Source organism: Gymnogyps californianus, chromosome 22, assembly GCF_018139145.2.
Source record: "Gymnogyps californianus isolate 813 chromosome 22, ASM1813914v2, whole genome shotgun sequence".
NCBI lineage: Eukaryota > Metazoa > Chordata > Aves > Accipitriformes > Cathartidae > Gymnogyps > Gymnogyps californianus.
The window spans coordinates 3,140,834-3,167,949 of NC_059492.1; the positions used below are offsets into that span (position 1 = coordinate 3,140,834).

At 45.1% G+C, this 27,116-nt stretch overlaps 1 protein-coding gene across 5 annotated transcripts in view; it reads right to left on the reverse strand.

Moving 5' to 3' along the window:
• EPB41 (erythrocyte membrane protein band 4.1) overlaps positions 1-27,116 on the reverse strand; it is a 90,441-nt gene that overhangs the window by 16,653 nt on the left and 46,672 nt on the right. For 2 of the 5 annotated variants that reach the window (XM_050909917.1, XM_050909916.1), the window contains exons 4-19: positions 25,465-25,569; positions 22,315-22,357; positions 20,189-20,264; positions 19,450-19,668; positions 17,006-17,093; positions 16,303-16,455; positions 15,311-15,408; positions 14,794-14,966; positions 13,602-13,718; positions 12,142-12,270; positions 10,938-11,048; positions 9,173-9,384; positions 7,305-7,361; positions 7,143-7,187; positions 6,235-6,297; positions 3,150-3,329 (exon numbers count right to left, since the gene is read on the reverse strand). In XM_050909917.1, coding sequence (XP_050765874.1) covers positions 3,150-3,329; positions 6,235-6,297; positions 7,143-7,187; positions 7,305-7,361; positions 9,173-9,384; positions 10,938-11,048; positions 12,142-12,270; positions 13,602-13,718; positions 14,794-14,966; positions 15,311-15,408; positions 16,303-16,455; positions 17,006-17,093; positions 19,450-19,668; positions 20,189-20,264; positions 22,315-22,357; positions 25,465-25,569 — 1,869 coding nt within the window. The remainder of the gene's footprint in view (positions 1-3,149; positions 3,330-6,234; positions 6,298-7,142; positions 7,188-7,304; positions 7,362-9,172; positions 9,385-10,937; positions 11,049-12,141; positions 12,271-13,601; positions 13,719-14,793; positions 14,967-15,310; positions 15,409-16,302; positions 16,456-17,005; positions 17,094-19,449; positions 19,669-20,188; positions 20,265-22,314; positions 22,358-25,464; positions 25,570-27,116) is intronic. The other 3 variants (XM_050909919.1, XM_050909920.1, XM_050909918.1) reach the window with 3 other exon arrangements.

The window sequence follows — 27,116 nt, forward strand, 5'->3', positions numbered from 1 at the left end:
GGACAGCCGCCTTCTCAACGTAAAAATAAACTGCCCTGGAGAGCAGAGCCGCTGGTGGCTCAGGTCGCACCAGCCTTAGAGCTACAAAATCTAGTCCTCTCTGCAGAGCTCATGAACATCTGGATCATGATCACGCGTGTTTTGTGCCTGCCCTCCCAGAAAAGCGTATGCTCAAAACCTACTGAAGCGTTTTGGAATTGGAATGGTTGAGAAAAAAGTTTGAGGCATTAGAAATAGAAATGGTGTAGTACAAAATGTGGTCTCTGACAGCTTCCTATTCTACAGTGCCCTTAAAAAATAGCGTTTGTTAAATATCGTTGAACATCCAGACTGCAGTGCAGATACAAAATGCTTTTTCAAAGTTCTGACAAGAGTATCAAAATTTTGAATGTTTTGAAAATTCTACTGGAACAAGTGAAAAATTGTTAATCTTAGAAATCCCGTGCGTGGAACAGGCAGGATGGCAGTAGGAGCATTGCAAACTCCTTAAATTTTGCTCCGTATTTTAGCACTTTTGTTTCTGGAGTCTAAAGAATGTAAAAAACCAGAATGAGTAAATCATCACACAGGATCATGCAAGGGCTCTAGCACTTCCATTGAAGAAATAAAAGATTGTGGGAAACATTGCTGTTAAGTAACTCTCCATCCCTTTAGTTTGCCAGACCTGGTCAAACCCAAGTGTACCTAGGAGAGGAAAAACTTGGCTCTAAGCTCTCTCAGTTGAGCTAGCCTCCTTTGATCAGTGCGGTATTTTGGGACTGGTTCTTTGCACACCCCTAAGTGATGAGTATCAGGGAGAAAGTAGCTGGGAGACTGGGCAGCAAAAGAAAATATAAAATGCAAGAGTAACGTGATCATTAAAACAAAAAACGGAAAGAAAGACAACATAAAAAGAACAGGGTACAGTTAAACTTTCATAATTGCTTTTCTCTCCGAATACACGGTTATATCTTTCATGCAGCTTTTTCGAACCAGCCATGCACCAAAATAAGCAAAATTGAAAGCTGCAAAAGCTGCAGCAGTGCAAAAGTCCTCTCGGTGTGAGTTATGAAACTACTTCACGTAGCCAAAAGAAAAAATGTTATCCAGCAGCTGCTGTTGAGTTTTTGCTTGGTGCCATTGCAATAGCAAAAGTCTGGTTCAGAAGCACATATCAGAACAGCAGCTTTACCTCAAGCCCACCAACCTGTCTCTCAGAAGATAGGACAGTGACTTTCTTGACCTGGACACATAAAGCGTGTTAAGGTTCAGTTGTCTTGCAATAAAACATACAGGAACAGCAGAAAAGCAGCCCCTGGCAGAATACCCTTTGGCCACTACAGCAAGGTGAAAATACCACCATGAACAGGAGAAAGAGGATTGCTTTGCATCTTTAAGTGATTTACCATCCTTAAACATTAAGTGACCTTTAGTAATCAATGATAATGATAAGTAGTGGTAAGTAATCATTAAGTGATTTACCATCCTTAAACACGTGCAGGTGAAGGAAAACACCCTCCCCGGCAGGTGCCTGGTGAAGATGCATTTCTGGAAGTTCACAGCAGAACGTGCCCACCTCCACCTCAAGCAAGACCACTTCAGAGAGGATCAGATGAAGAGGGAATTTCCAGAAATGCAAATCCAGGGCTGACACCAATTCTTGCATCGTTGTGGACCACTGCAGCCTTAGATGGGGAAAGCCCACAGCATCCAGTTATCGCGAACAGCAGCCCCCCAAGACCTCACAATGCAGTCACCATGCAAGAAATTCTTCATAATAATCAAGAATATCACTCCTGAACTGCAGTGGTGGAGCTTGAGAGCCCCTGCTCTATCCCACCCGCACATCCATAAACCACGTGGCACCGTGGGCAGAGCTCTGCATCGCTCTGCTGCCCAAATTCCTGCAGAATTTACACCGAGACTCAGCAACCAAAGAGGAAAGCCCATCCATGTGTTAAACATGGTAAATTCCAAGGATAACGATCAACCCTCATTAGTTCATTTTGGGGGTTTTGTTTTTCTAACAGGGGAAAAAAAGCCATATAATTGTCATGGCTTTTCTCTATGCTTTGAGGAACGTGTAGTAAACCTGGCTGCTAAAACCCCTTGTACCTATTCTGATAACCCTCCCTTCACTGCAAGATTATTTGTGTTTAAAAAGTACTTCCATTGCAATGGTTTGAAGATGAAATGCAAGCTTATCTGAAGCGCTGTGAGCAGCAAGGGGAGAAGCTAGGCTTAAACCAGGAGAGACTCTACGCCTGCTGCCACTGCAGCCAGGATGCAATTTTTCAGTTGTAATGAAAAAATTGCATTTACTATTTAAGAGACTGATTACCATGGGCTCTAACTACAGTTTTACTCACAAGCTTCAAATCTGAGCTAGGTAACATCAATATTGAACAGAGAAGCTGTCTGTTATCCAAGAAGAACCAGTTGGCAGACAGATCTCTGCTGCTCCAACTCGGTTTCTTTGAAAAATTACCTTTTTAAGGAAATGAGCAGAGAAACTGTGAATGTACGTGGCTACTAACATACAGGCACTGTTCCTGTAAGGAGAAAGACTTCCATCACGTATGAGCAGCCCTGCTATAGCCACCTGAGGAGTCTTCTTGAAGCCTCCACAGCAGATCAGCACCTGCAGATCCTAATGCAAGACTAAACCCAATGACACACTGGATTAACTGGAGAATAAAGTGACTTTTGAAAACTGATACCATCCTAGTGCTTCTCCACTGGGTTATGTGCAATATTATCTCTGAGTAATAATTCCCTTTAACTTAGGTGTTTGGGTTTTGGGGTTTTTTCTTCCACATTTTGGGGAGATGCATTCCCTGGCACCAGGAATAAGCCAGTCCTCAAAACAGCCATGTGAAATAAAGTCTAGCATCATGGATGACAGAAATGCTAGGAAAAGCAGCATCAAAACCAGGTGAAGAATTCCTACACTCTTTTCTACCAAAAAAAAAAAAAAGTCACATTTTTACGATACTACGACTAAAGCATTGATTCTCTCAGAGGCCATTATACATGTCAGAAGTCAATATTAACTATTAAAATTCAATATAACTAAAAACTAAGGGGAGCTGAGGCTGAATCCTAGGTTGCAAAGCTGTCCCTGGGAACAATGCAGTGCACTAACACCCACACACCGCCAAGGTACTCACTCCATCCGCTCCCATGGGAATCTGCCCGTTGACGTTGAGGGTTCGGAAAGGGGAGTGAGTGGACAAACGTTTGTCCCATTCACTCGGCCGAGGCTCCGGGACGGACTCCATAAAGTTCTTCTTCAACTCACTGATGTTGGCGTGATGTTTCTTTATTTCTTCTTGCGTCTTATCTAGATCCTATTAGTAAAAGGACAGGATAAGTGAAGAGACACGGAGATGACACCTGCGATTGCCTACGCTGCCGCATAGCAAAGCTGCGCTCAGCAGAGTTGTTGCCGACTTCCATCAACTGTGCTCACACTGCAAACACACAAAGGGAGCGTCCTCTCTCCTCTTTCCTCTTGTATTAATTGGGATAAACTGCAATCAGCACGGAGTGGGGTCTCCTCCAAGAGCGGGACATGCCATCGGTTCATCTCAAGCTCCACCAAAACAGATGACAGCTGAGGTGCAACCTCACGGGTTTTCCCCACACGGGATTTTTTTTAAGTTGCAAGACTATGTTTGTTTGGGTTATTTAATTTCATGCCTTTAAATTGGGTGGGTTTGCTTTCTTTTCCCTCTGCGCTAGCCTGAATATTTATGGGTATAAATGCAATTAATGTTTAAGAAAATGTTTTCCCAATTTTATATATTCTCTTCATACCTATTTCTCTTTCATCCTACCAGGAATTAGCTTTGGTCCCAGAATATCCCCATTACCTTCCCTCCCATCTCCTCCCTCCAGGAGCTACCACAGGAAGTTTTAGACTTCTGAAATGAAGATGAGATGACCGCCCTTTAAAAATCAAACTGAGAACTGAATTTATGCCAGATCAATCACAAAACTCCTGCTAAAACTCTTCATCTGGAAAAAGCTACATTTCTACTCTGTGATGCCAGTTTACAGCATAAATGCACAGACTTCAAGGCAAGTCAGCTCTCTTCAACTTGTTTAAAAATAGCTTTTCCTTGCAAGCAAACCAGAGTTTGTTGAAAACAAAGCGTTTGCATAAAATAGGCATAAGCCAAACAACAACTTTTCTGGACAGTGCCAAAAAGCAGCAAGCCTCACCTGTTAGAAAGGGGGAAATTAAGGTCAGGAAAAGCATCACTGGGAAATTTCACTATTTTTGTGCTTTTAGTTGTTACTCAGCCCATTGATTTTAGAAGATGGGAGAGCAAATGCATCCCTAAAGGAGAGTCCCCCTCCAAATACCTGTGTCCCTGCAGCTTACCCAGGACACACCGCCCTCCCTCCGCAGGGCTACAGCCCCACATGCCTCATTAGCAATATTTGCTCTTTTTGGCACGGTTCTGGGGGGAAAAAAAAAACAGTTTTGGCATCCGTCCCGGATGAAAGCACAAGGCAAGTGCCTGCTAGTTAGGAAAAAAAAAAAAAAGCACAAGTAAGTCTGCTGAGGACTCCAGGGTAAGCCCTGCCCGGGTCCAGGAGCCCTACAGCTGCTCCTGGTTTAGAGAAGAGAGAAAGACCACCTTGGCTATCCACCACTGCGCGTGAGCTGGTCCTGGAAGGGTTTGCAGAGAAGCTAAAGCCACGAGGAGCTACGTGGAGCCACAACGGGTCTTGAAAGCATCTTGAGGAACAAGCTCGCTAAGCAGTAACGCTTTTCCTCCTGTTTTGCCCTTTTTGTAAGAACACGGAGCGCGGGTTATCGAGCATGGAGCGTTAAACGGCTTTCAACAAAATCAAGCGGCAGCTTCGGGAGTGTGAGGTCTGCTGGAAAAACATCTGATCTGCCAAATGCATGGATTTAAAAAAAAAAAAAAAAGAATAAAGGGGGTGAGCTGCTGGGGTCAGCCCTTTTTTAGGGGAGGGCTGGAGCACCTGCAACAGAACCGGTGGGAAGGGCAGCAGAGAGGGAACGGGTTGGAGAAGGGGCTGGGTGCCAGAGCCAAGTATTGCACTAACAGGAAAAAGGGGGTTTAGAAGCAATGAAAAAGCTCTGTTTGGGGTTGGGGAGATGGAGCTGTTCGAGTTGGGCGAAAGAAAGCGACAGGCACAGTCTTCACAGCGCTCCGGCGGCGGCCGAACCCTGCCCGTTGTGCCGCAGACCCTTCGCTCGTGGCCGAAAGCTCTTAAGTTGTAGCAGTCAAAAAAAAAAAAAAAATTAAAAAAAAAAAAAACCAAACCACCCAAAAGCTGCAAAAATTTTAAAATTCAGATTAGGAGAAGGCAGTTAGTACACTTCACTTGCAAGAGATACCAACAGGGAAACCCTACCAGCTGCTGGTGCTGCAATTTTGAGTAGAAACACATAACACAGAGTATCAGAAGCCACAAAACGTCTTCCATAACACAGTGTATTAAAAAAAAAATAATATATGATTGGCATGGTCTGTTCTGAGACCGTGCTTAGGCGAAACCAAGCGTAAAGAGCTCCCAAAGCCGAAGGGAATAGCTGTCCACGGAGGGATGAAATGGCTTCTCGCCCGCTCGCAAGCCACCCGCGACCATCGAGCCCCAACGTCAGCTCCAAGGGGACCTGGCGCGGATGCAGGATGGAGCCCGGGGGAGCGCTGAAGATGCTGCAAGGCAACTAAGCGTTGGAAGAAGGATTGCAACACTGCAAGCATTGCTGCAATGTCGGCAGCAACGTCCAAAAGGAGGACTCGCTCCTGTCTGAAGCAACGCAGACATCGCGGTGGCCTGAACGCCACAGAGGTGACAATTTCACCGCCAGCTCACCCTGAATTTTGCTTTTTCATAGACTGTCTTTTCCCCCAGGAAAATAATTTATTTCAAGCAAGGAGAACTTGTAAATGAGCCCCCCCGCCACGATTCATGCCACCGGGAGCACCCAGCGGGTCCAAGAGCAGACCTGAGCACGCAGCTCTGCCAATCATATATTTTGGTTAAGTATGAGAGAATGAAAGTCAGAAGAGGTAGAAGGAAGAATGCCTGCACATCGTCATGTTTACTGTCACCATGCAAAAGCATATTTAAAAAAAAAAAAAAAAAGGTCTTTCATGCAACAGCATGCAAAAACAAAGGCAGCAGCAGAAGAGGAAGAAAAAGTTCAGCGCAGATGCAGAAGGTCTAGGCAAACGCAACTGAAAAAAGCTTCAAGTTCATACAAACCTCCAACATTAAATTGCTATGCCTGATATAAATGTTTTCACCATCTAGCCTCTTTGATCTTTTCTGTGAAAATGAAAGAAAAGGGGGAAACAAAAACAAAAAAAAAAAAAAAAAGAAAAGCACAAAAAATTAAAATGTTGTTCTTGCGGGATTGACAAATTGGCAAATTAAAAAAGTTAACTCAACGTTGGGAGTGCAGCGCTGTGCCAGCGTGGGGTGGGGACCCAGCCGCAGGGACACCGGCGCGGGGCCACCACCAGGAAATGGGGGTTCTTGCTCATGGAGAATGGGGAAATGCAATGAGTCCTTTAAAGAGACAGCTCCCAGGGGTTCGTCGGCTTTTGCCTTCATTTATATCGCTCGCCACAATGAGACAGTTTACTGGTTTTCTGTGGAAGCCTTGCACAAAGTCACAACTTCATACTCCTGATAGCGATGCACGCCCACCCCAGTGTACGAGGCTGTACTGCCTGGTGTAACTTTTACAAGGTCTCAATGTGCACAGTAACGATGTCTTAACCACCTTTCCCATCTTGGATATTTCCCCTATTATTCAATCAAGACAAAAAAGCATTAAACTTTTTTTTTTTTTTTTTTTTTGCATTTCCTGGAGTGCACACTATATGGTTTTCTTTGGTTTCTAATAGAGAAGATAAATTTTATAAATCAAACCACGAGTTTTTCTATCTAACGTTCAACGTGTATAATTTTAGCAATCAGACTGTCTATGGGACAAAAAGCTGTTCATTTCGAAATCAAATATTTGATAGCTGCAGTTTAAAAAAAAAAAAAAAAACAAAAACCCAACCCAAAGCACATGAAGAAGTTGGAGCACTGTCTTTTTAAACAGGTTACAGATGCATGAATGATATGGCAAATTTGTTTGGTGAAAGTGTAAAATGGCTAACCTTCCTCATTCTTATCAGTTCTTCCTCTTTTTCTGCAGGCTGCTGCTGTTGGGCAGTGATAAAAAAAAAAAAAAGTTGTTGGTTCATTTAACTATGTTGAACCTCACTGTTTAACCTTAAAAAAAAAAAAGTGAGCAACCTAACTGAATTATTAGCACAAACCTGGGGCTGGTCACCATTCGTGGTGGGTACTGTGACCTCAATGTGCGTTTTCCTCACCTACATTTAAGAAATAAATTGGTAAAAACATTTCTTGTTAGTAGACTTGTTTCAAGAGACCATTTAGTTTCAAAACACAGCTGCATAAAGTTGGTTTTGAAATGCTGGGTGAACATGCAAAAAACAACATGCAGTCCTCCGGAAAGAGTTAATGACACCGCAGCTCTCTGACAGTCTGTTAGTTAACAGCACATTTACAATAATTCCTTCAGCTTGAGAATTATTTGCATTTGAAACCAGTGCGCTCTAGTGCTTCTGAAGACGGGCTTCCCACTTGTATGAGCTTTGCCAGGCAATGTTTTCAAATTTCATTTGCAGCTGGATCTCCCAGTGAAATCCATACCAAAAGCAACATGCTCAAATTAACAGAGACCTTCTCAAAACCAGAAAATTATTTGTTATGCACAGGTATTACGTTCACAGAGTCAGTAAGAAGAGACCAATCTGCAAAATCAAGCCTAACATCACAAATTAAGTTCTTTACTGTCCATAAGTAGAGAGCCAAGATTGTCTTAACACTTTAAGGGAAGTATTTTAGGGAAACTGGATTGCCAAATACTCTGAAGGCGAAAGCATCGGTGGGTGTTAAAAGAAGTGATGCAGCTACATTTGAGAAACAGGGTAAATTTGGCACATTCGAATCCACAATTTCCTCCCGCATCTACATTTAAAGAAAAAAAACAAATCCAGTGTTTAAGCATTTAGGAAAAAACCCTGTAATAAGTGAGATGGGATGAATAAAATTTACTTGTTCTCAGTTTAATGCTCGGGAGGGTGAGCAGCCACGCAGGAACAGCATTACGGGAACCGTGTGCCACGACGCACACTCCAAAGTGCCAGCCTGAAGATCCCTTCAGCATTTTCATTTAAAAATTACTGGTCATGCAGGCCACAACATTTTTTAAAGTAACTGTCCCTTCTTCACCTCCATCTGCCAGCCTTAATTAATAGTGATCTCCCCTGGAGTATGTCATACAAGACCCACTGCGTGATACCTTACAGCAAAAATGTGGCTCCAGTAATGCTGAGAACAGCTAAATATTGAGAGTAATGTGAAAATTGTATCTCAAGGCATACACCTCTGCTGCAACACTGGAAGGTTTCAGTCAATAAGATTTGCAGAATATTAAGGACACTGTAATATGAACAGTAATTTTTCACATTACGTTCTACTTATGAGAACAATACACATATACCAACACCAGCAGAGGTCTCAGACGTTTGTAGAAAGCTCAGATAACGTTTAAAAAAATTCCATTTAAACAATAAACCCCCTAAGGTCTCAACAGAGCCATTCAAAACCAAAGTTTTAGTTCAGTTTGCAGAAACACATTAACAGCTCTCCCAGAGAAAGCCTATCAATGTAAAAAACATTTGCATTCAGACACTGGGCTGCGGACCAGATCCGTATCACCGATTTCACTGGAATTGCTCCTGCTGTCGTACCACGAATCAGCGGAGACAGCCTAGCAATGGGTGAGCCCTAAATTCAAGTACCATGAACTTGTGTGCAATTCTTGCCAACTTTTTTTAACGTCGTATCAGTAAGTTGCATTTAGTTTGACTGCAACCACCAAAACCCAGCCGCCCCGGACCTCCTCCTTCCTCGCACTCGGAGGGTCAGGGCTGGGATTTCCCTGGGACCCAGACCCCCGTACCTCACACCCACCCGATGCCTGAGCAAGGAAGAAAACCCTCGCTGCCCGGGAGGGGAAGGTGCACAGAGCTGCTGCTCTGGGGCGGTTTGAAGAGCCGATGCTCCAGCCCGGCACAAGCGCAGCCTCTTCCAAAGAGGCTCTGGTCTGACATACCTTTGATGCGTCGGCTGGCGCCGGCTTGGCTTTCTCCGGTGGGATTTCTTCACGTCTCACATCAGGTTTTGCCGTTTCCTTTTCTACTTTAGGTAGAGTGACCGTGTCCTTCACGTCGGGCTTAGCCGGGACTGGTTCTGCAGCGTGGCTCTGAGCGATGGCCGGGGCAGAGGTGGGACGGGGACTCCTCTCAGGGGTTATCACGGCCACTGCTGAGGATGGGGGAGAGACAGACAGGGATGAGGTTCAGAGTGGGCAACGTTTCTAAAGCACCAGGCAAAGTCTCTCCAAATTACAGTGCTGTCGTTTAAAAAGAAAGGGAGGAGGAGGAGGAAAAAAAGGGAAAAGAAATAAAGATGTTGAGCAAAGCAGCTGGTGCATTTAGTACGGGAAAGTTGAGATTATTTTCCTTATGATTTAAATAAAATAAAATAAAACTCCACAACCAATGGTTTACAAAAAGCAAGCTTGCACTCTGCAGAGAAGCCACACCAGAAAGGCGAATCTATTTTTGACATTGTGCCATCGATTTCTGGGTCTTTCACACACAACTGACACAGAAGTCCATTCCAATGCAACCATTAAAATAGAAACACTTATAGCTGGGGTGAGTTCTTGACTCATTGGCATCTCCTCAACCACAAATGGATGGTTTCTGGAAGGGCAACACGGGCATTCCCCCATCTCCCCAATCTTTTCAGCCATTCAAATGAAAAAATAATCAACAAGCATTGCTCTATAAAACTTCACAGCAACTTCCAGGTGGGTTTCAAAGCAGGCTGGGGCTGCGTGTCCGAGATGGGTATCTCCTGCTGCAGCCCAAGGCACCACTGCGAGAAGATACCCAGCATCTCCAGATCCGTGACAGTGCAGAAATGAATAGCATGCTGCCAAAAAAAATCATCTTTCCAGAGGACGACAGTCTTAAATACAAGCACTAGGTACACACAAAATCAACTGCCTACTCTTTCCTTCTATTCCTGATTTCCCAGACAGTTCCCGATCCCTGAAAAGCCCGACACCTCCAAAATATTCAAGCCAATACTGTGCAACAAAGCAAGCTGCAATTAATTCGCTGTGCATACCTATAGACGCAATAAGCTATTTAGTTCTCCTGATGTTGGTTTTTATGGCTGTTTCACTAAAAATATACCTAGTCACCTAAAATAATTTCTTTGACGTGGTCTCATATTCCTAAAGTCACAGTTTATGCAGCAAGGGTCACACTGTGTAACCTACCCCAGCCAACACTAGGTTACTAGTGTCCATCCATCTAGTCAAAGACACTAGAAAATTTGGTGTTAAAAAAGAAATTGTAATTTTAAGTAACTCCTTAGTGAGAATTCTTGTTTCACTGAAAAGATAACTGCATCTCATCTGTGTGTATAAAACACGTACAGAATAAAGTATCCATGTGGCCAAAACCATACAAGATGGAGGGGCAAAAAAGAACCTGATTTTTCAGAGACTGAAATTATACTTCTAAGACAAACTCCTAGACACCACGTCTTGCTGAAAATCCACCCTAAAACCCACACCACCACCGCCGTCTCCTTTATCTCCCCTGCTCTTCAGCACAGCAGTTCATTTCTGTGAGCCAGACATTGTCTTATCCTTTTGGAAGGACAACCGGTGCCGTGTCCTGGTGTATTTATGCCACGGAAGCGGTTACAGCCACCGGAGAGGTTGTACAGAGGGACAGTGAGATGGCAGGGAGAGTCGGGATTAGGAGGATGCCGGGTGTGCAAAGCTGTCGCGGTGGTACCTGACTCCTTCGGGACCGGCTCTAGTTCTCTCATCACCACCATTTTTTCTTCCTTCTCCTCCTCCTCCTCTTCAATTGGGCTTATCTCAACATTGCCAAGGGCATGTTTGGCTAAAAAAGTTATGGACGTGTTAAAACGCCACCTCGAAGATGAAGCAGCAAAGGAAATACTGCCATCAGTAAATCCGCATGGCCACCTCTCCTGCTTCTCTCACAGTGCTTCAGAGCATCAAGACACGCAGGAAAAATAACAACAGATACCAAGCTTTTCCTTTGCCATTCAACGATGAGTTCCATGCTGTCCAGAACTGCATTATTTTAGTTACATTTTCTTGATTAACTACCTTTGGCTATTTTGACACGTGACGATTTAAACACAGTAAAAAGCACTACTCCAAAATATGAGATATAAAATATCAGTCATCACCACCCTGGCCAAGAAAACGGTCCCTACTGGGAACAAAAGTGCAAGAGGAGGAAAAAGTGCTGGAGGTGAATGAGAAGAAGGGGCAGCTGCAGCAGGAGACCCCTGGATGTGCTCGGGTCTGACACTGGCTGCTGGCTGCTCTGCTGCAGCCCGTCCCGTGGAATATCCTCAAGTCTAAGCGTAGGGGCTGCTTTAGGATTTTTCATAATATTCAAGAAAACAGGTGAAGTTCCCAGTTACCCCCCTCCACGCCTTCAATATCCTCCTCCTGCAATGACTAATCACCTCTGCTTTTAATTATGATTAGGGTGGATCTGGCTGCAGCAGTGAAGCTGCTCGGAAAAAAACCCCAACTAGGGAAGAAGTAGGCTCCCTAGCGAAGAAAAAAAAGCAGAGGATAGGTGACCTCCAGCAGTCCCAGAGCACACAACCTGATTTTCAGGCACCACACGTTCCTACAGCTCAGGGGAATGAACCTTCCAAGAAGGGACAGCAACAGAGGAGTGTTAAGAGGCCACTGCACGCTCGTTTCAACACGCAGGCACAAAGCCAAGCCACGGCATGACACCTCTTCATCTCACCCAGAGGCACACCCCGATAAAGCAGCGCTCACGTATGACAGCACACTTGCAAAGCCAGGTGTGATTTTAACAGCAATGAACACCACCGCAAACAATGCAACCTCTGTCCTACAGCACTGCATCACTTCAACCCAGCAGGTCACAGCACGGGCGGCCGCAGGAGCCGCACCGATGGCAAACGCCGTTGCGGCTGTACCTGACCGCGTCTGCAATGGCTCCGGTAACTTTGGCTTGGCAACGGGAACCTTAACCACCTCTACCTTCTCCTCCTCCTCTTCTTCCTCTGCAATGGGTTTCATTTCAAAAGTTTCAAGAGCGTGTTTGGCTAGAAAGAGGTTTGCATGCGTTAATAGAGCGGTTGGAGAACCGCGCGGACACACAACAGTCGCCGCAGCAGAGAAAAGAGCGAGAGGAGATCCCTCTCCAAGGCAGCGGCTGAGAACAGCAAGGAGGTTTTTAAACCAGGCAGCTTAATAGTAATTTTTCACCACTGAATTGCTCATCAGTCTTTCTAGTGCTGCCAGGCCCAACAGTGTACTGGATGCGAGGGGAAAAGAACAACACAAGTAAGCTTTGCAGGCTTCTTGCCCAGGCAGGGATACGTGGGGACACGCAAATGGCTCTCGAGTGCAGTACTAGGACAGGCTCTGCCTGCAAAGTCTGGGGAGATGCAGGTGCTGGCTGGTAAAATCCAGGAAGAAAACACCCAGGCTCCTCTAGATAAAAACCTACATAAAAACTAGCAGCTTTAATTAAATGTAATTGAGTGATCAACTTCAAATCTAAAAATTAAGAACATACAGCCATCTACCCCGGTGTCTTAAATTCTCCACCTTCGGTTTTTACAGCATCAGGCTTTCCCTGCCACGCGGTGCTGACTAGCGAGAATTCAAGGCAAGACAGTGGTGGGGAGACAGTCTGCCACACTACTTTATGAAACCTTGATCTAGATTTCATACTAGAAAAAGTGTGATGTCAAAAGCACGCTGTAAAAAAATTCAGGGTGGAAGAAGGGAAGTGGAGCAGTACACAATGCATTTGCATATGAATTATCTCTGGCCCTAATGCACCACAGGCATTCGCTATTTAAGTGCAAATATTTGACAACACTGCTGCTGTGATATGCTTATTAGTATTCAAATGTGCTGTTGTACCTACACACCTCTTAAGGGCATTAATATTTATTAATAGTACCTATCTTAAGAGAAACAGAAGCTCCATGTAGCAAAATGGGTGGCATTTCTCAAACCCCGAAAAAAACCCAGAACAGGCTTAAAAAATGGCAAGCAGGTCCCGGGATGAAGAATTTCAGAAGCTTTACAAGAAGTTTCAAGATCGAACTTTAAAGTTTTCTAATCCACATTTATAAAAACACCCAAATTTAATAAGGAGGCAGTTCTCAAGTGCCAGCACATCCTAAACTTTTCCCCACCTCCCCGCAAGAATTAGTCTAACGAGGTGCAAGGCGGAAATTTTAACGAGTCTCCCAGAGCCGGGGCTCTGCCGGGCTGTCTGTCCTCTGACTGCGAAACTCTTCTTGCAAAGAAACGAAAAAAGAAAGCCACCAGATTTGGTGAAACTTTGAGTTGTCAGGAACAAGCATGAAAAGGATAGGAAAGGCGCTGCAGAGAGTTGTAGCCACCACCACAGCTATACCTGGCTTCTCTCGGATCTGATCCGTGGCTTTTGGTTCGGGAACCTCAACCACCACCACCTCCTCCTGCTTCTCTTCCTCTACGGCTCTGAACTCAACTTTTTGAGTCGCACGTTTAGCTGAAGAAATGGGGCACATGTTAACGACTGCCCACACAGCAGATGGAAAAAGGCTGCAGACTTCAACGGGGATAGAAGCGTTACATTCACAGGCTGCTCTTTTCCAAGCTCTGACGTTCGGGTGCGGAATTGCAGCGGGGATTTCGCTGCTCATCTGGGGTCGTAACGGTCTACAGGGCATGGCCAAGGGGCAATCAACAGCGCTGGTCCCCTTGCCTCCATGCATCGTGCCTGGGTCGCACGCCCGGACTGCAGGCAAGCTGGCATTTTGCTTTGCTGCGGTACGGAGCTCAAACCAAGCAGCCCTTTCCCTCCCGGCTCTGAGGCATGAAGCCCAGGCTCAGGGTGTCGCTGAGCCCTGTACACCCAAGCCAGGAGCAGGGGCAGCCTGGTTGCTGCTGGCCACGGGGCACTGGGACAGCCCTGCTCCCTCCTGAATTGCAGCATGACCCCTGGGCTCAAAGCGACGCTGTTCCTGCTCCGTCAGGTGCCCTTGGTGCAAAGGGATGCTCCTCTTTCCCTGGATCCTAATTTTACACGCACCCCATGATCCAGATCAAGGGAAGCAAACTTAGGCACTCGCCCTTCCATGCCTCACCTCCTCTACCCCGCTGCTATCCGGCTCTTTTAAAAATGTCAGGGACGAGCCCACCTAACTGATAGGCCACAAACTTCAACATTAGCATTGCTTTAACAGATGCAGAAAAAATTTCAAACAGTTGTGGCAAAAAATCTCCCCCTCAAGGAAAACTATGTAATTTAAGAAGCTACGTTAAACAAAACAAATCCTAGAATAGCTTAATTCCTGATTTGCTGAAAGGAAAACGCGTTGAGACTGAATGAGGAAATATCTTTACAACTTTGGCATAAGACTTCAGCACCCACCTACATCCTTTTTGTCAGTCAGTTCTTGCTAGTACTACTATCAGGTTGCATTTTATATCCAGGTCTTGTATTAAAGTGAAAAGTTATGCTTTTTGTTTTTTAAAAGCAGGGAATTTAGGTGGTATTTAAGGAGTATTTCAGCATCCTACTGAATCCAGCCATGGAGAGGGAAGAGGCACCAGACACTCACCTCCATCAAGGCTCCTGGAGGCTCGCTTACTTGCCGTCCGCTCAAACTGTGGAGCCGGTCGGTCAATCAAGGCACTCGCCTGCCTCGTCTGCGCCTGCGTCCGGCCGCTGTAGCGGAACTTGGAGCCCAGCGCCAGAAACCTGCTCTTCGGGATGGCCTCGGTGGAAGTCAGCCTGAAAACCACACGCACAATTTACAAATCGTACCTCCAGATCTAGGAAGCGGCAGGTAAAGAGAAATTAAAATACAAATTAAAGAAGTCTCTGCATACGCTTGATTAACAAAACAACGCGCACTAACAATAAGCCCCACACCTACATAAGCTAGAAGATCTCTGTCTTATGTATCTTGTAAAGCGGAAGCTGCCTAGAAATTTATTGCAATATAAACAATGTCTCTGCAACCTTTTCACTCCAATTTTCGTGAAACCCTAAGGAACACTGAAGGAGTGCTCATTTTCAGCAGCTAATCTAAAGCATTAGTTATTCAAGGCGAGCCTACCATTTAGAAAACCCACCTGAAAAACGTGTGATGTTCAACACATACTTTCCACAGCTTCTTCGCTGCCCGGTAACTTGGTAGCTTGAACCCAATTGTACTCTCATACTGTTCTTGCTGCGGAAAATATAAGTTATTTAGGTATAGCAAGAAATAAATGTGGCAGGAGTCCAGTCCCCGCCCATCGACCTGTTCTGCTGCAGCACAAACTGCTGGTGTAGCCCAAGAGCAGCTGAACTCACTCCCCAACGTGCAGGAGGAGCTCGGGTCCGAGAAAAGACAGGGCTTGGCCACAAGCCCGGGCATCTCTCAGGACACACCAGGATTTGCAGAGGAGCATGCCGTGGGTTTTGCAGCCATTCAGACTCATTTACCCCCCTGTCACACTGCCCAGCTGCGGGATGGGGTCGAAAATTGACCTCCCTGCAAGGCTGGGTCACGGCAGTCGAAGCAGGAGGAGGAAGAAGAGGAGGAAAGAGGCAGACCCCCATTGTAGTCTCTCTCCCCACCGTGTTTCCAGCGACCAGGCTGCTCCAGGGATCTCCCCGTTCACGAGAGGCAGCGTCAGGGCGGCCACCCCCTGCCTGCTGCAGTCTAAGTGAAAAGGTGTGGTGTCTGTATTTTTTTAATTCTTTTTTTTTTTTAAATGAAAGCAAGACAAAGAGCCTTTGTCTTGCCCCGTTTCCAAAAAAGGAGTTAGTCCTCTCCCAATTTCAACTATGAACTTCCCATCGGTTTCCTCTGGATGCTGGGAATACCACGCGGTGCCAGGAGGTGGTGCTGGATGACACGTTGTTTAAATTGTCACCCGCTGGTTTATAACTTCAGCAAGGTCAGCGGGCGCTACGTGAACTTAATACCAAGCCAAGATCAGAAACCCTATTGAGTATAAAATCCTCATTCAGAGAAAAGCTTGCTCTCTCCCCGCACTTTGTTTTAGTGAAGCATACACGTTGGTGACAATCAGAAGGCAATTAAAGACGACACGAGCACAAAGAAGTCAGAACGTACCTCCCCTGGCCGAATCTTAATAAAGAAGCTGCTGCGTTTGTAGGAAATCTTCAGGACTTTGGGCCAAGGGAAGCGGTTGATTCTCAGTTTATCTTTGTAAACAAGAAGGCCACTGGAACAGACTCCCAGAGTGATATCCACTCCTTCCAAGTCCTGGGAAAGCAGATGAGGATTTAAGCAGTGTCAGGGTTACAAGTTTCAGGTCAATGTCTGCCTTCCGCACGACCCCTTTGGTCTTCCCCCAAATTCATCTCCCCACCACCCAGACTTCAGCTTCCAGCTCCCTATGCAGCCAGGGCCAGGCTTGCTTTTCCTTCATGTTTCCCCTTACAACCTCCTCCCTTCTGCTGATCTCTCCTGCGATGCTGTTTGCTCAAAGGGCTCCTCTAGAGTCTATCCCGCATTTCCCTGAGCAGAGTGGCTCGCCTTGCAGGGTCAGAGCCTTATATTCTAAGTTCCTCAGAGCAAAGACCTGTCTACACCAGTAGCTTTGTAAAGCTTCCTGTAATATATAAATAATAAGCAATCAGGAAGAGTCACTTCTCTTGCAAGAATGCTTGAGGCATTTCTGTTGCGTGTCTGTGTTTCCATACTTCCTATATCTTTCAAAAGGAGCCTCCTGAAATAGGTAAACTTGCCCCTGCAAGGGAAGGATAATCAAATTACAAAATCCACAGGCGGGCGCACACACGCTGATTCTCACCTTGGCTTGGTGAAGGTCGACTCCGTACATAGACAGCTTTTTTGCATTCTCAAGAAATTCCAGGTCTGCTTGGGCTGGAGTCATGGATCTGGGGAAAGAGAGAAAGGGCTTGGTATTCCCCTAACTGTTGCTTTTAGGAGGGGACAGATCAGACTTTATAAAATCATTTACTCGTTAGATTTTCTTTTGCTTTCAATACAAACAAATTTGTGCCCAGATGATGAATTATTAAATTGCTCTGAATGCACAAATTTGTGCTTTGAGACATCCTCATAAAACAGATGCACCTCATTTCTGCGCAGACAAGAAAGCAAGTTATCCGGCAAAGAAGTGCGGTACAAGGTCCAAAACTCAATTCAGTGGAAGAAACACCAATTCAGCTGAAGGCAGAGGGTGACAGGAACTGTCCTCCCAGACCTCCTGCCTCCGGACCCCCCCCAAACCCAGCTATTGTTCTCCAAACCAAACGCAAGGACAGCTGAGACCACTCAGCAGCGATTCCTACTGGGGCAGACCAGATGAATGAGATGTTTTCTGCGAACAGATGGTACCCTGTCTGCAGGAGGGGCAACACAACACAACCTTGCTTAACAGAAGCATCCTGATAATGGAGGCTATTATCAACGTTATTGAAGTGCCCTTGTTAATAAGTTTCTGGTGTAGGAGGTACATCTAACAGCTCTGTTGGGAGAGTATTCAGCTGTATAGATTTCATTTTGTTCCCTGCTTTGATGTCTTCCTTACCGAGCACTCGCATACATCTCATGTGCGATGTAAATAGAGGTTTTAGTGGTGGGAGACAGGGCAGACAAAGACAACTGTAAGGACAATCCTCTAGGAAAGACCCAGGAGCAGTCGCCATCTCTGACACGTGCCTTGTGCTTTGCAAATAAAGCAGCAAGAGACAGAGGATGCTTTAGCAGAGTTTTCCCACTGAAAACCCTCTGACAGTTTAACGTTCACAGAATACGGACCAGAAATTAACGGGTACATGTTGCTTCCTCCTGCACGCACGAGCAGATTAAATATAACTACATCCTATACCTTGAAGTATCCTTCTAATGAAGCCATGAATAATTCAGCAATGTGATCTGCCACTTCTAGCACAGCTAACGGCCTTTGACTTCAAGTCATGAAGCTTGTCAGCGGCCCAGTACTTATTTTCCCTCATTTCCTCTCCTCTCAGTGCAAATGGAGGGGAATCAATTTAAAGTATTGATTTGCGGGGTTGAGCGAGGTGTTAATTGTAGCTTTGGTCACAGCCGGGGGCACATGTCCACCCTTCCCTACTGCACTCAGGTTATTAGTTCCTGTCTGCCTGCGAGAAGGTCTCGTCTTTGCTCTGTTCTCGTTATTAGTGCATCAGCCAGCAGCTTTTCACAGGTCAAGGGGCTGCCGGTTGAAGGCCTCAGTATCACCAAGTGGTTTTATGGGCTTTTTTTTTTTCCCCCTAAAACCCAAATGTATCTCTGGGAGGGTGCAGAAGCTGCCAGCTGGCCGCTCTCCACGCCAGCCCTCTGCGCTGGCAAGCACACAGCTCCGCACAGCTTCTGCAATCCAAGCACTCACGAGCATCTATGAAAATAAGCTCAAAATAAGATGAGGAAGAGGTTCGGTTACTGTCACCCTTTAATCTGGTACCAGGGGACTCCCAGGAGTCCTTCAACCCTACCTGAACACGACACATCTGCCCAGGTCATGGCCGTGCTGGGAAACACGAGGAGGACAGCCTAACTGCAGGTTTATACCTCCTGCATCGCCTGGAATACTTCCACATTAGAAAGTGTTACTCATTAAATGTGGCAGCAGAAAACCCCAAACATGCTGTAGGCTACAGCGTATACACAAAGAGACGAGATCTGCTCCAACCAGACTGCAATCCAAAAATTACATAAATCCCAAAGCAAATATAAAAAAAAAAAGACAAAGGGCAAAGTTAAAACAAGCAAACTTTGTATTTTCACATGAAATAAAACCCACTTTCACAACTATACTGTTACATAAACACCTGTTAATGTTTATATATGTTATACATATATATGTATATATGTGTACATATACACATATGTACACATATATGTTATACATGTTACCTGTTTACTGTTACATAAGCACCTGTTAACAAACAATTGCAAGACTTTGCATCTGCTTTCTAAAAACACAGTTTCTTCTTCATGCAGGAAAAAAGAATTCCAGCTTCTAGAAAGATTTTGTTATAAAGTATTAGATCTTTTTTAAAAAGCTGATGTTCTCAGTAGCACAAAATTCACACCTTACTGCTAAAGCTTCTGTTGCCAACATAAAAAAAAAAAAAAAAAAAAAAAATCGGTGCAGCAGGAAACCAAAAGCATACAACAGAGGTGGGGAAAATACCAGAAAGCCCCATTATTCCCATTATCTCAGGTTGCTGTGCACGAACAAGTCCTCCAGCCGCCGCACCTTACCTGTATGTTTTATGAAGCTCCACAACCTTCTCTTCGAGCTCTTTTGTCTGGTTTGGGGCCAATTTAAATTCACTGATGTAATCCGGGCTGTGTAGATCAGGATCGTAGTCTCCCAACTCGGACTGGACCGTGTACGAACCCAGCAGAGCCAAAGTCGCAAAGGAACAGGGCAGCCGCCCCGTAATGATGTCTTGTCTAAGCTGAAGACACAAGTAATACCTGGCGGCGGGGTGGGAAGCAAAATACTATTTACAGAGAGCACAGAGAAACTTAAGAAACTTGAGGATCAAACAGAATCTCTTTTTTTATGCCACTGATGAATGCAACATGATGCTTGTTTCTAATTTCTACCTGTATTTTTACTTATGGGGTAATATTCCCATGGTAAACAGCGCGGAGGACAGGCGGAATTAAGGTCACCTCCACTCTGCAAAGGGAGCAGAGGACACTTATGATCAGAAAATCTTGTTTTTAAATAAAAACTTACTTTTCTATACAAACACACACATGCCAGGATTATAAATGAAGCCGCTTTACACATGTGGACTTAAGTGGAGAGCGGAAGCATCCCACACATCCACTGAAAACAAACAAAACAAAAAACCCTCCAAACCGTTAAGACATCTGATCTCCTTGCTGAAGGATGGAAAAACACCCAAATATTAAAAATTTCTATTCACTATTCACTGGTCTGCTCAGCGAGCTCCCTGGCCGGTGGCAAGATTCCCAGGTAATTCACCTGGTTATGTCCTCTGTCAGCTGCGCAGGATCCGGTGGATAAAACTTGACATTGAAGGTAAAATCCCAGGGGCCTCCTGCAATTACAAAGAAGAGGTTGAGAAAAATAAACACACCAGAACAGCTTTGTGATAGTCAGTCATTACAAAAAAAGCTGGGAATATCCAATCTGATCTTCAAAATACAGCCAGCAGATCGTAATACTGATTTTAATACTGTTCGCTCACACAGCTAGCTGCTGCTTAGCAGATGGTATAAGATACAATTCAATTTACGGGAGCTAAGACACAAGCAGGAGAAAACAAAGCAGGGCAGGCAAATACACATGAATAAACCACAACTTGTGGAAAAAATTAAATTCATTGCTAAGAGGCTAAATTACTCACATATTTTTTCATTGATTGAAAAGAAGGATTCATGAAGAGAGGTCAGGCGTGTGCTATAAATTAATGAATTAGTATGTTTTATCACTCGACCCAATTTTCAAATTTCTCGTAAAGAGCAGATGTGCTAATTCACTCAGCAGCCTAATGCACTGTGGTCGGGTGGTCAGACCACAGTTTAAACTCAGCACAATACAAGCATCAATCTCTGGATGAAACCAAGCAAGCACCGAGACAGGAAGGGCTTTACAAGTCCAGACCTAAACGCTTTAATACAGCTTGTTGCAAACCTTGTACAGCACCGTTACAGGCATTAATGGGAGCGAGAATCCACATAATCACACCTAGAATTGGCATTATATGTGGTATGGACAGTCTAGGTGACACAGCTGAAGGGGTTACTCTCTCTTTTTCTCGAAAATAATCACGTTTACCTGCAGAAAATAGCCCTGACCGACCCATTAAGCGCTCAAAGTAATTTTCATAGTTACAATTTCCCCCCTGCTGTGCCTTTTAACACTAGTTCAAAATAGTATTTATTTCAGAAAGAGAAGATACCCCTGCGCTTAACTTGCTCAGAGATTTATCGCAATCTCAAACAGGGAAGAGGGGGGACGTAGCATTCATGGATTTACTTCTTATGCAACGCCGTAACTGGGATTAAACACGAGGCATGTTGTTTTCGTTACACACAGTTCAAAATAAATTATTCCAAGACAACATTTTAGGTAGCAGAGGTTACCTAAACCAACATACATTGATGTACACATACTCATATGTACATTCAACATACATTGATGTACACATACTCATATGTACATTCAACATATATTCAAGTAAACTCAAATAATTTGCCATTTAACCCATCTCAGGGGGTCAGATTCCAAAGCAGGCTGGTCATTACACTTACGAGCTGAATTTTACCTGCACGGCACGGCCGGAGCAGCTCATGCCCTTTACACATATCCTGCTATTGATTCAAAGAGAAGTTGATAAGAGCAGGAGCTTCTCCTACTCCATAGCCCTGCAGCATTTCCCCCTTAATCTGTACATTAATCTGTACTTAATGACACGCCCTCCACCAAAAGCATACGTAAAACAATATTTTACTTCCATAAAACAGTATTTTACTTTCGAAGCAGTCAGACTTGCTCCTCAGAGAAAACAAAAGCCTCTAAAATTTATTTAACTTTGACACTGCCCTCATCTTGAACTAATTCAGTGCTAGCAGACCTGAAAATACAACTTCGGAGAGCATCTGGTATTTGCCCTGATACTACTCGAGCCATTTATCATTCCATTACCCCTATTTGGACCCCGAAACAGGCCCAGAGTCCATAAAACTTTGCTACAGCATACAACTTTGCTCGGGCTCTCCCAGTCTCCTTTGAGATTTAAATGGTTCCCACTGACACCTATTTTCCCATCCTCCAACAGGGAGCAGCTCTCCCATTTCAGCATCGCATGGTAGAAAGGACAGTGTGGGTTTGCATAAGGCAAACACACCCCAAGCTATGTTTTCCCAAGGAAATGACATTTTTTCCTAAATCTAGAGCATCACTAAGTACTTAAGAAGAAGAGAAAGGATGCACGGACTGCTTGAACTTTTGCTGATCCCTGCCAGACACCCTCACTTGAACTCTCACCCATCCTTGGGCCCCCCGGATGGCCCGCCAAAGCCACGCTTATTTAGGGAAGGGGGGAGAAACCACACACACCCACATGATAAATTCGATCTACTTACCGTGAACTTGTTTTTTTATTTCTTTGGCAGGATCCAGCCACGTCTGTAAGAGGATAAAAACATTCACAGTTTAACAGACGTTCCAGAAACACCACAGAAAACTGCAAATTGCTAAAAATACGGCAAAAAGACAACATTTGACACAAACGCAGCCATGGAAACTGGAGAGACGGTGCATTTTTCCACAACTTTTACTCCAGTCTGTGGTCTCAGTGGGTGCATTTCCAACTCTTCACCTACCAGGTACTCGAGGGGAGGCATGAGGAACAGGAGAAAAAAAAAAAGCAGCATATTAGGGCTGCAAGCACATAGCAGCAGGTACGGTCGCAGCCACATCCAGCTATGAGGGCACTTGTGCAACACTTTTTTTTTCCTCCAGAACCTTTAAAAATAGGCAAATACAATGTTTGTATTCATTTTAGGCACCCTGTCTCCTTACTTACCCTACTCAGAACAAAGATCACCAAGACTTTCTATTATTAGCTATGGTTTTTAACAACCTAATCACCGAAATACAAGTGAAAACATCCAATTGCTGGGGAAGGCTGGAATCTTTTACAGGAGTGTGACATAAACTCCGTCTCTTTTAAATATGACTCAAGTTTCTAGTAATTATCTCAGCTACAAATTTAGAAATATACCCTTTTTTTCCCCGCCTCTGTAATTTGGGGTTTTGTGGGATGGTGGTGCAACATAAGCCTCAAAAAACAACTCCTGCTTTTGCCAGCACGGTCTGAGCAACTCCTGGTACGTTAAGTCTGAGCCTTTCCCTTTGCAGAGGTCAGGGTCTGCCCTGCTGAAGGGGATGGCGCGGTGCTAACAGCCCTCCTGGAGAGGCTACATTAAACCACCTTCTTCATTTTCACAAGCACTGAGCAGGATTTGGATGTCCAGGTCTCCCGAGGTGAAGGAATTAACTCATTGAATCCCCCAAGCTAATCTGTCTTGACCAGAAGGACACGTAACTTCATGGCAGGAAGACAGCGATACTTACATTTAATCTTATTTTTTTACATGCTTGTCCCTCTAACCTATAAAACTGGGGACACGAAATCCATTTGTAAGGTAGACATGCTGCTTGCTGTCTTTTTAGGGCCACCATTTTAAGCAGAGCATCTCTACGTCCACGCTGGTGCCACGACTGCTCGTTACTGGAGTGATAGCGGCTGGGTTTCAGGCAGCCAAGCCCGGGGTGCAGTCATGCATCCTCGGCACTCACCCTGCCTGATCCAGCAGACAATGACGGGTACAGCAATTAACGGCACTTTTATCCACACTGTGTCATGAATGAGTGGGAAACAATCCTCCCTTTCAGAGCAGCATGAGCATCAAGCTCCTTCGGTGCTGACCAGCTGCTCTATCCGCTGTCACAATCGCATATTCCCACTGACACCCTTTGCTATTCCCATGTGGGAAAATGCCCATCCCCAGGAACGTTTATTCCCTAAATATCAAGGTGGAAAATGCTGCATACAACCCTTGCCTGTCCAGGAATACTCATGTGCATCTCCGTCTGCTCCACACAGCTGCGGGTGAGGTGCAGAAGCTCATCTGTTGGTTAATTAAGGTCATTTCTACCTGTGAATCAGTAACTCAGTGTCGGGTCTTGTTTGAAGTCACAGCAGGAGAGAGATGGAGCTTCAGATTTCGAAGCTCAATGAAACAGAACTGGAAAGGTTCCCAAGAAAACCCAAAAATGGTGCTTTCCCCCATCAGAGCAAACCAGACTTCCACTGAGCACCTTACTCGGCATTGGAGCTAAACCCATGCACTGGCGCTAAACCCATGCACAGCAGCTTTACCATCCTCACCTCCCGGCTCTGGGACACAAATCTGACAAAACTATCTGTTTTCAGTCCCTACGGTTAAAGAGCTGCACAGCCCCTTAGTGTTCATCAGCTGCGGGGCAAGGAGGTGCATGCTTTTGCTTTTGGAAGAATCAATGCCAGCACGCGTGGACGTGAGAAGAGCAAGTCCCAGGGGTCCAGGAGATGCAGCGGTGAGCTACCCACAGCACAAGTGTGAGAAGTTGAGCTGCTCCAGCTAAACTCTTTTTGCTCTTAATTGGATCTAAAAGTACACCTACCCCTCCCTCTGCAAGCACGACAAACTCCTAGAGTAAAAAAATCCAGGCTATATGCATGGAAGCAAACTTCACATACAAGAAAACAGCAAGACACCAGAGACAGTACAACAAACCCAAGACAAGAGCTCTGCCTGCCTCAAGTAGCGATGGGGTGTTATTTTGCCTGTGTATTAAAAATTCACCCTTGTAATTATTAAGTATTTAATGACAAATGTCTGTCAGCCATAGTAACCTGGCCCATAAATGACTGCTGCAGGTGAAGCACAGGAATAGTCAGAATGTGGACCAACATAACTGGTCTAAAGGACATAAAAGTCAGCCCTCGATTTCAATTCAGCACACTTTTGGCTAGCCTCATGAAGCAGAGCTTGAGTAATTGCTTGAGTTAAAGCATAACCAAGGGTTTAAAAGATAAGACACTGCTTGAGTCTAACCAAACAAAGACCTTAAACTGAAAACATATGAGTAAGAGTTTTGGTATGAAGAGTCACGCGTGTTCTTTCGCAGGGCAAAGCCTCAACTCAAAACTGCTCTGGACGGCTCCGACCAAACCTTACAAAAAATGACACCGGTGCCAGGGCAGCCAGCTTTTACTCCTGCTGACTGCTCAGCCTTACACCTTTGGTGAACACAGGCTCCAGGACTGCGAAGTTCCCCTGCAGTGTGTCAACATTCAGGCTCATCTTCCATAGCCTAAAAGTAGTTAACCTATTCTTAAAATCACAGTAAAAACACCTGCTGCTTTTCTACAGTGAGAAAAGCCTTATCTTTCCCTGACTTCTTGAGCGATAGCTCTACAAATTAATGCATCCATTTGCAGCAAACTAATATAATGAATTTTCTCCAGGTGAAGATACAAGTTCATGTAGCTTTTTTACTAAAATCCACACTCCTGTAGTCATTCTTTCACAATTTCTGCCTCTGTGATGACCCTCTTAGTCCTTTTTTGGACCAAAAGGAGTTTTAAGAAGAGCTTACGCACCACCTCCTCCCCAGTGGAGATGATCCTTCGAAAGAGCTGAACCCACCTGGGTGCAGAACACCACGCAACAGCAGCTGCTTACCCTGGAGGTCGGCGTGTCCCATATGGCCAAACCAAAGTAGTCTTCTTCCAGGAGATTGAGGTGGTCACAGACTTTTTTAAGCAGATCCTGCCCCTTGGCGTGTTTCTGCAAATAGACAAAAGAAATTCTGTAGGACGGGCTGTTTTTTGCCTGCCCTCGCTCACAGGAGAGGGGAGAAATGGAAGGTAATCAAACCACACTGTACACTGCCAAGAATGGAAAAAAGTCCTGAGTAGCTCAAAATTAGATCTCCTGGCCGTTTCTGAGCAAGCATCCCTTATAGGAAAGAGCACCAAGCATAAAAATTCAAACTGGAGAGGCAACGGGAACTGCAGCAGGCCTCTCTGCTACCACCAGCTCCACGTCTGAAGCCGCCCCCCAAAGCTGAGCTTATCAACACAACTCCATAAACACCAAGGATTTGTATGGTTTTTTCCCTCCCAAAGAACATCTACTGCACTGATATCTCCCAGCTCCAGGCTGTCAGACAATCAGGCACTGATCAAAAAATGATCAACGCAGGGTATGAAACTGCTGCTACAACCCACTGCTATAGCCTCCATTTTGGGGGCAACCTGGCTTAGCTGGGTCACAAAAGAAACGGTGGCTTAGAACCAAAGACCATCATTTCCACAGCCTTTTGATCAACCTGATCTGCTGATGAAACCCAGCTTCTCCAGTTTTGCCTTATGCACCGAAAGCTGCTTAGCACACAACTTCTTGCCTCAAGAAATACACTTTGAGCATTCCTATCTCCTTTTTTTTCCCTTTCCCAAATCCTGCAGAAGTGAACTGGCCCTAGGAACAAATACCCTTTTAGTCCAAAAGCATGAAGGAAAACATCCCTGAGGCGCAAAACTATGGTAACCAGAAGCAGCTAATTCTATTGGAGGCTCTGCTAAAAACAAAGTGCAGTTCCAGTGATGCAAAATAAGCTTTACTAATGCATCGCTTGTGCCCGCATCTCTCCTTTTAGTCATATTTGCATGGTAACTGATCCAAGACCATAGCCTTGTTTTATTCCAGTCCTTCAGCTGTAAGGTCCTTAGTGCATACATTGTGACTCTATAGGTAACACAGTGTATGTGTTAGCCTAGATATTTCTTAAGGAATTGGCACTTAAAGACATATAGGAATTAAAAACCTTCCATGGCCGTCAATTGGAAAGGATACCTGAAAGCACTTATTCTTCTTGGATAAAGGCATTTGTGCTGGTCTTTGCCTACACCTTTGCAATTCCTTCTCAATTAAGTCTTTATTGCTAGAGTAGGATTATACTGGCATTAAAGCCAAGGGTACTTGTCAAGTCAAGAGGGTCTCATCGACACAGCAGCCCCTCCTGATCCTCTCCACAGTGCCCACCACGACCCAGGCTCTTTCTGACCTACAGAAAGAGACTTCTAACATCCTGCTCAAGTCAGGACCAACCACACCACCACCAGCTCTCCCACCAACAGTGTTCGTGCAGCCTGCCAGTATTTGAAGGCATTGCTGCAGCAAACTCACGCACAAAGCCACGGCAAGCTGGCACCAGCATTTCGGGGAACAGTCTCCTTTCAGAGGCTGCACACAAAATCCCCAGCAAAGGGGAAGGCGATCGGGGCGGTGATGCCCCGAGCTGATCCCAGGCAATAACAGCAGTGACGCCGTTA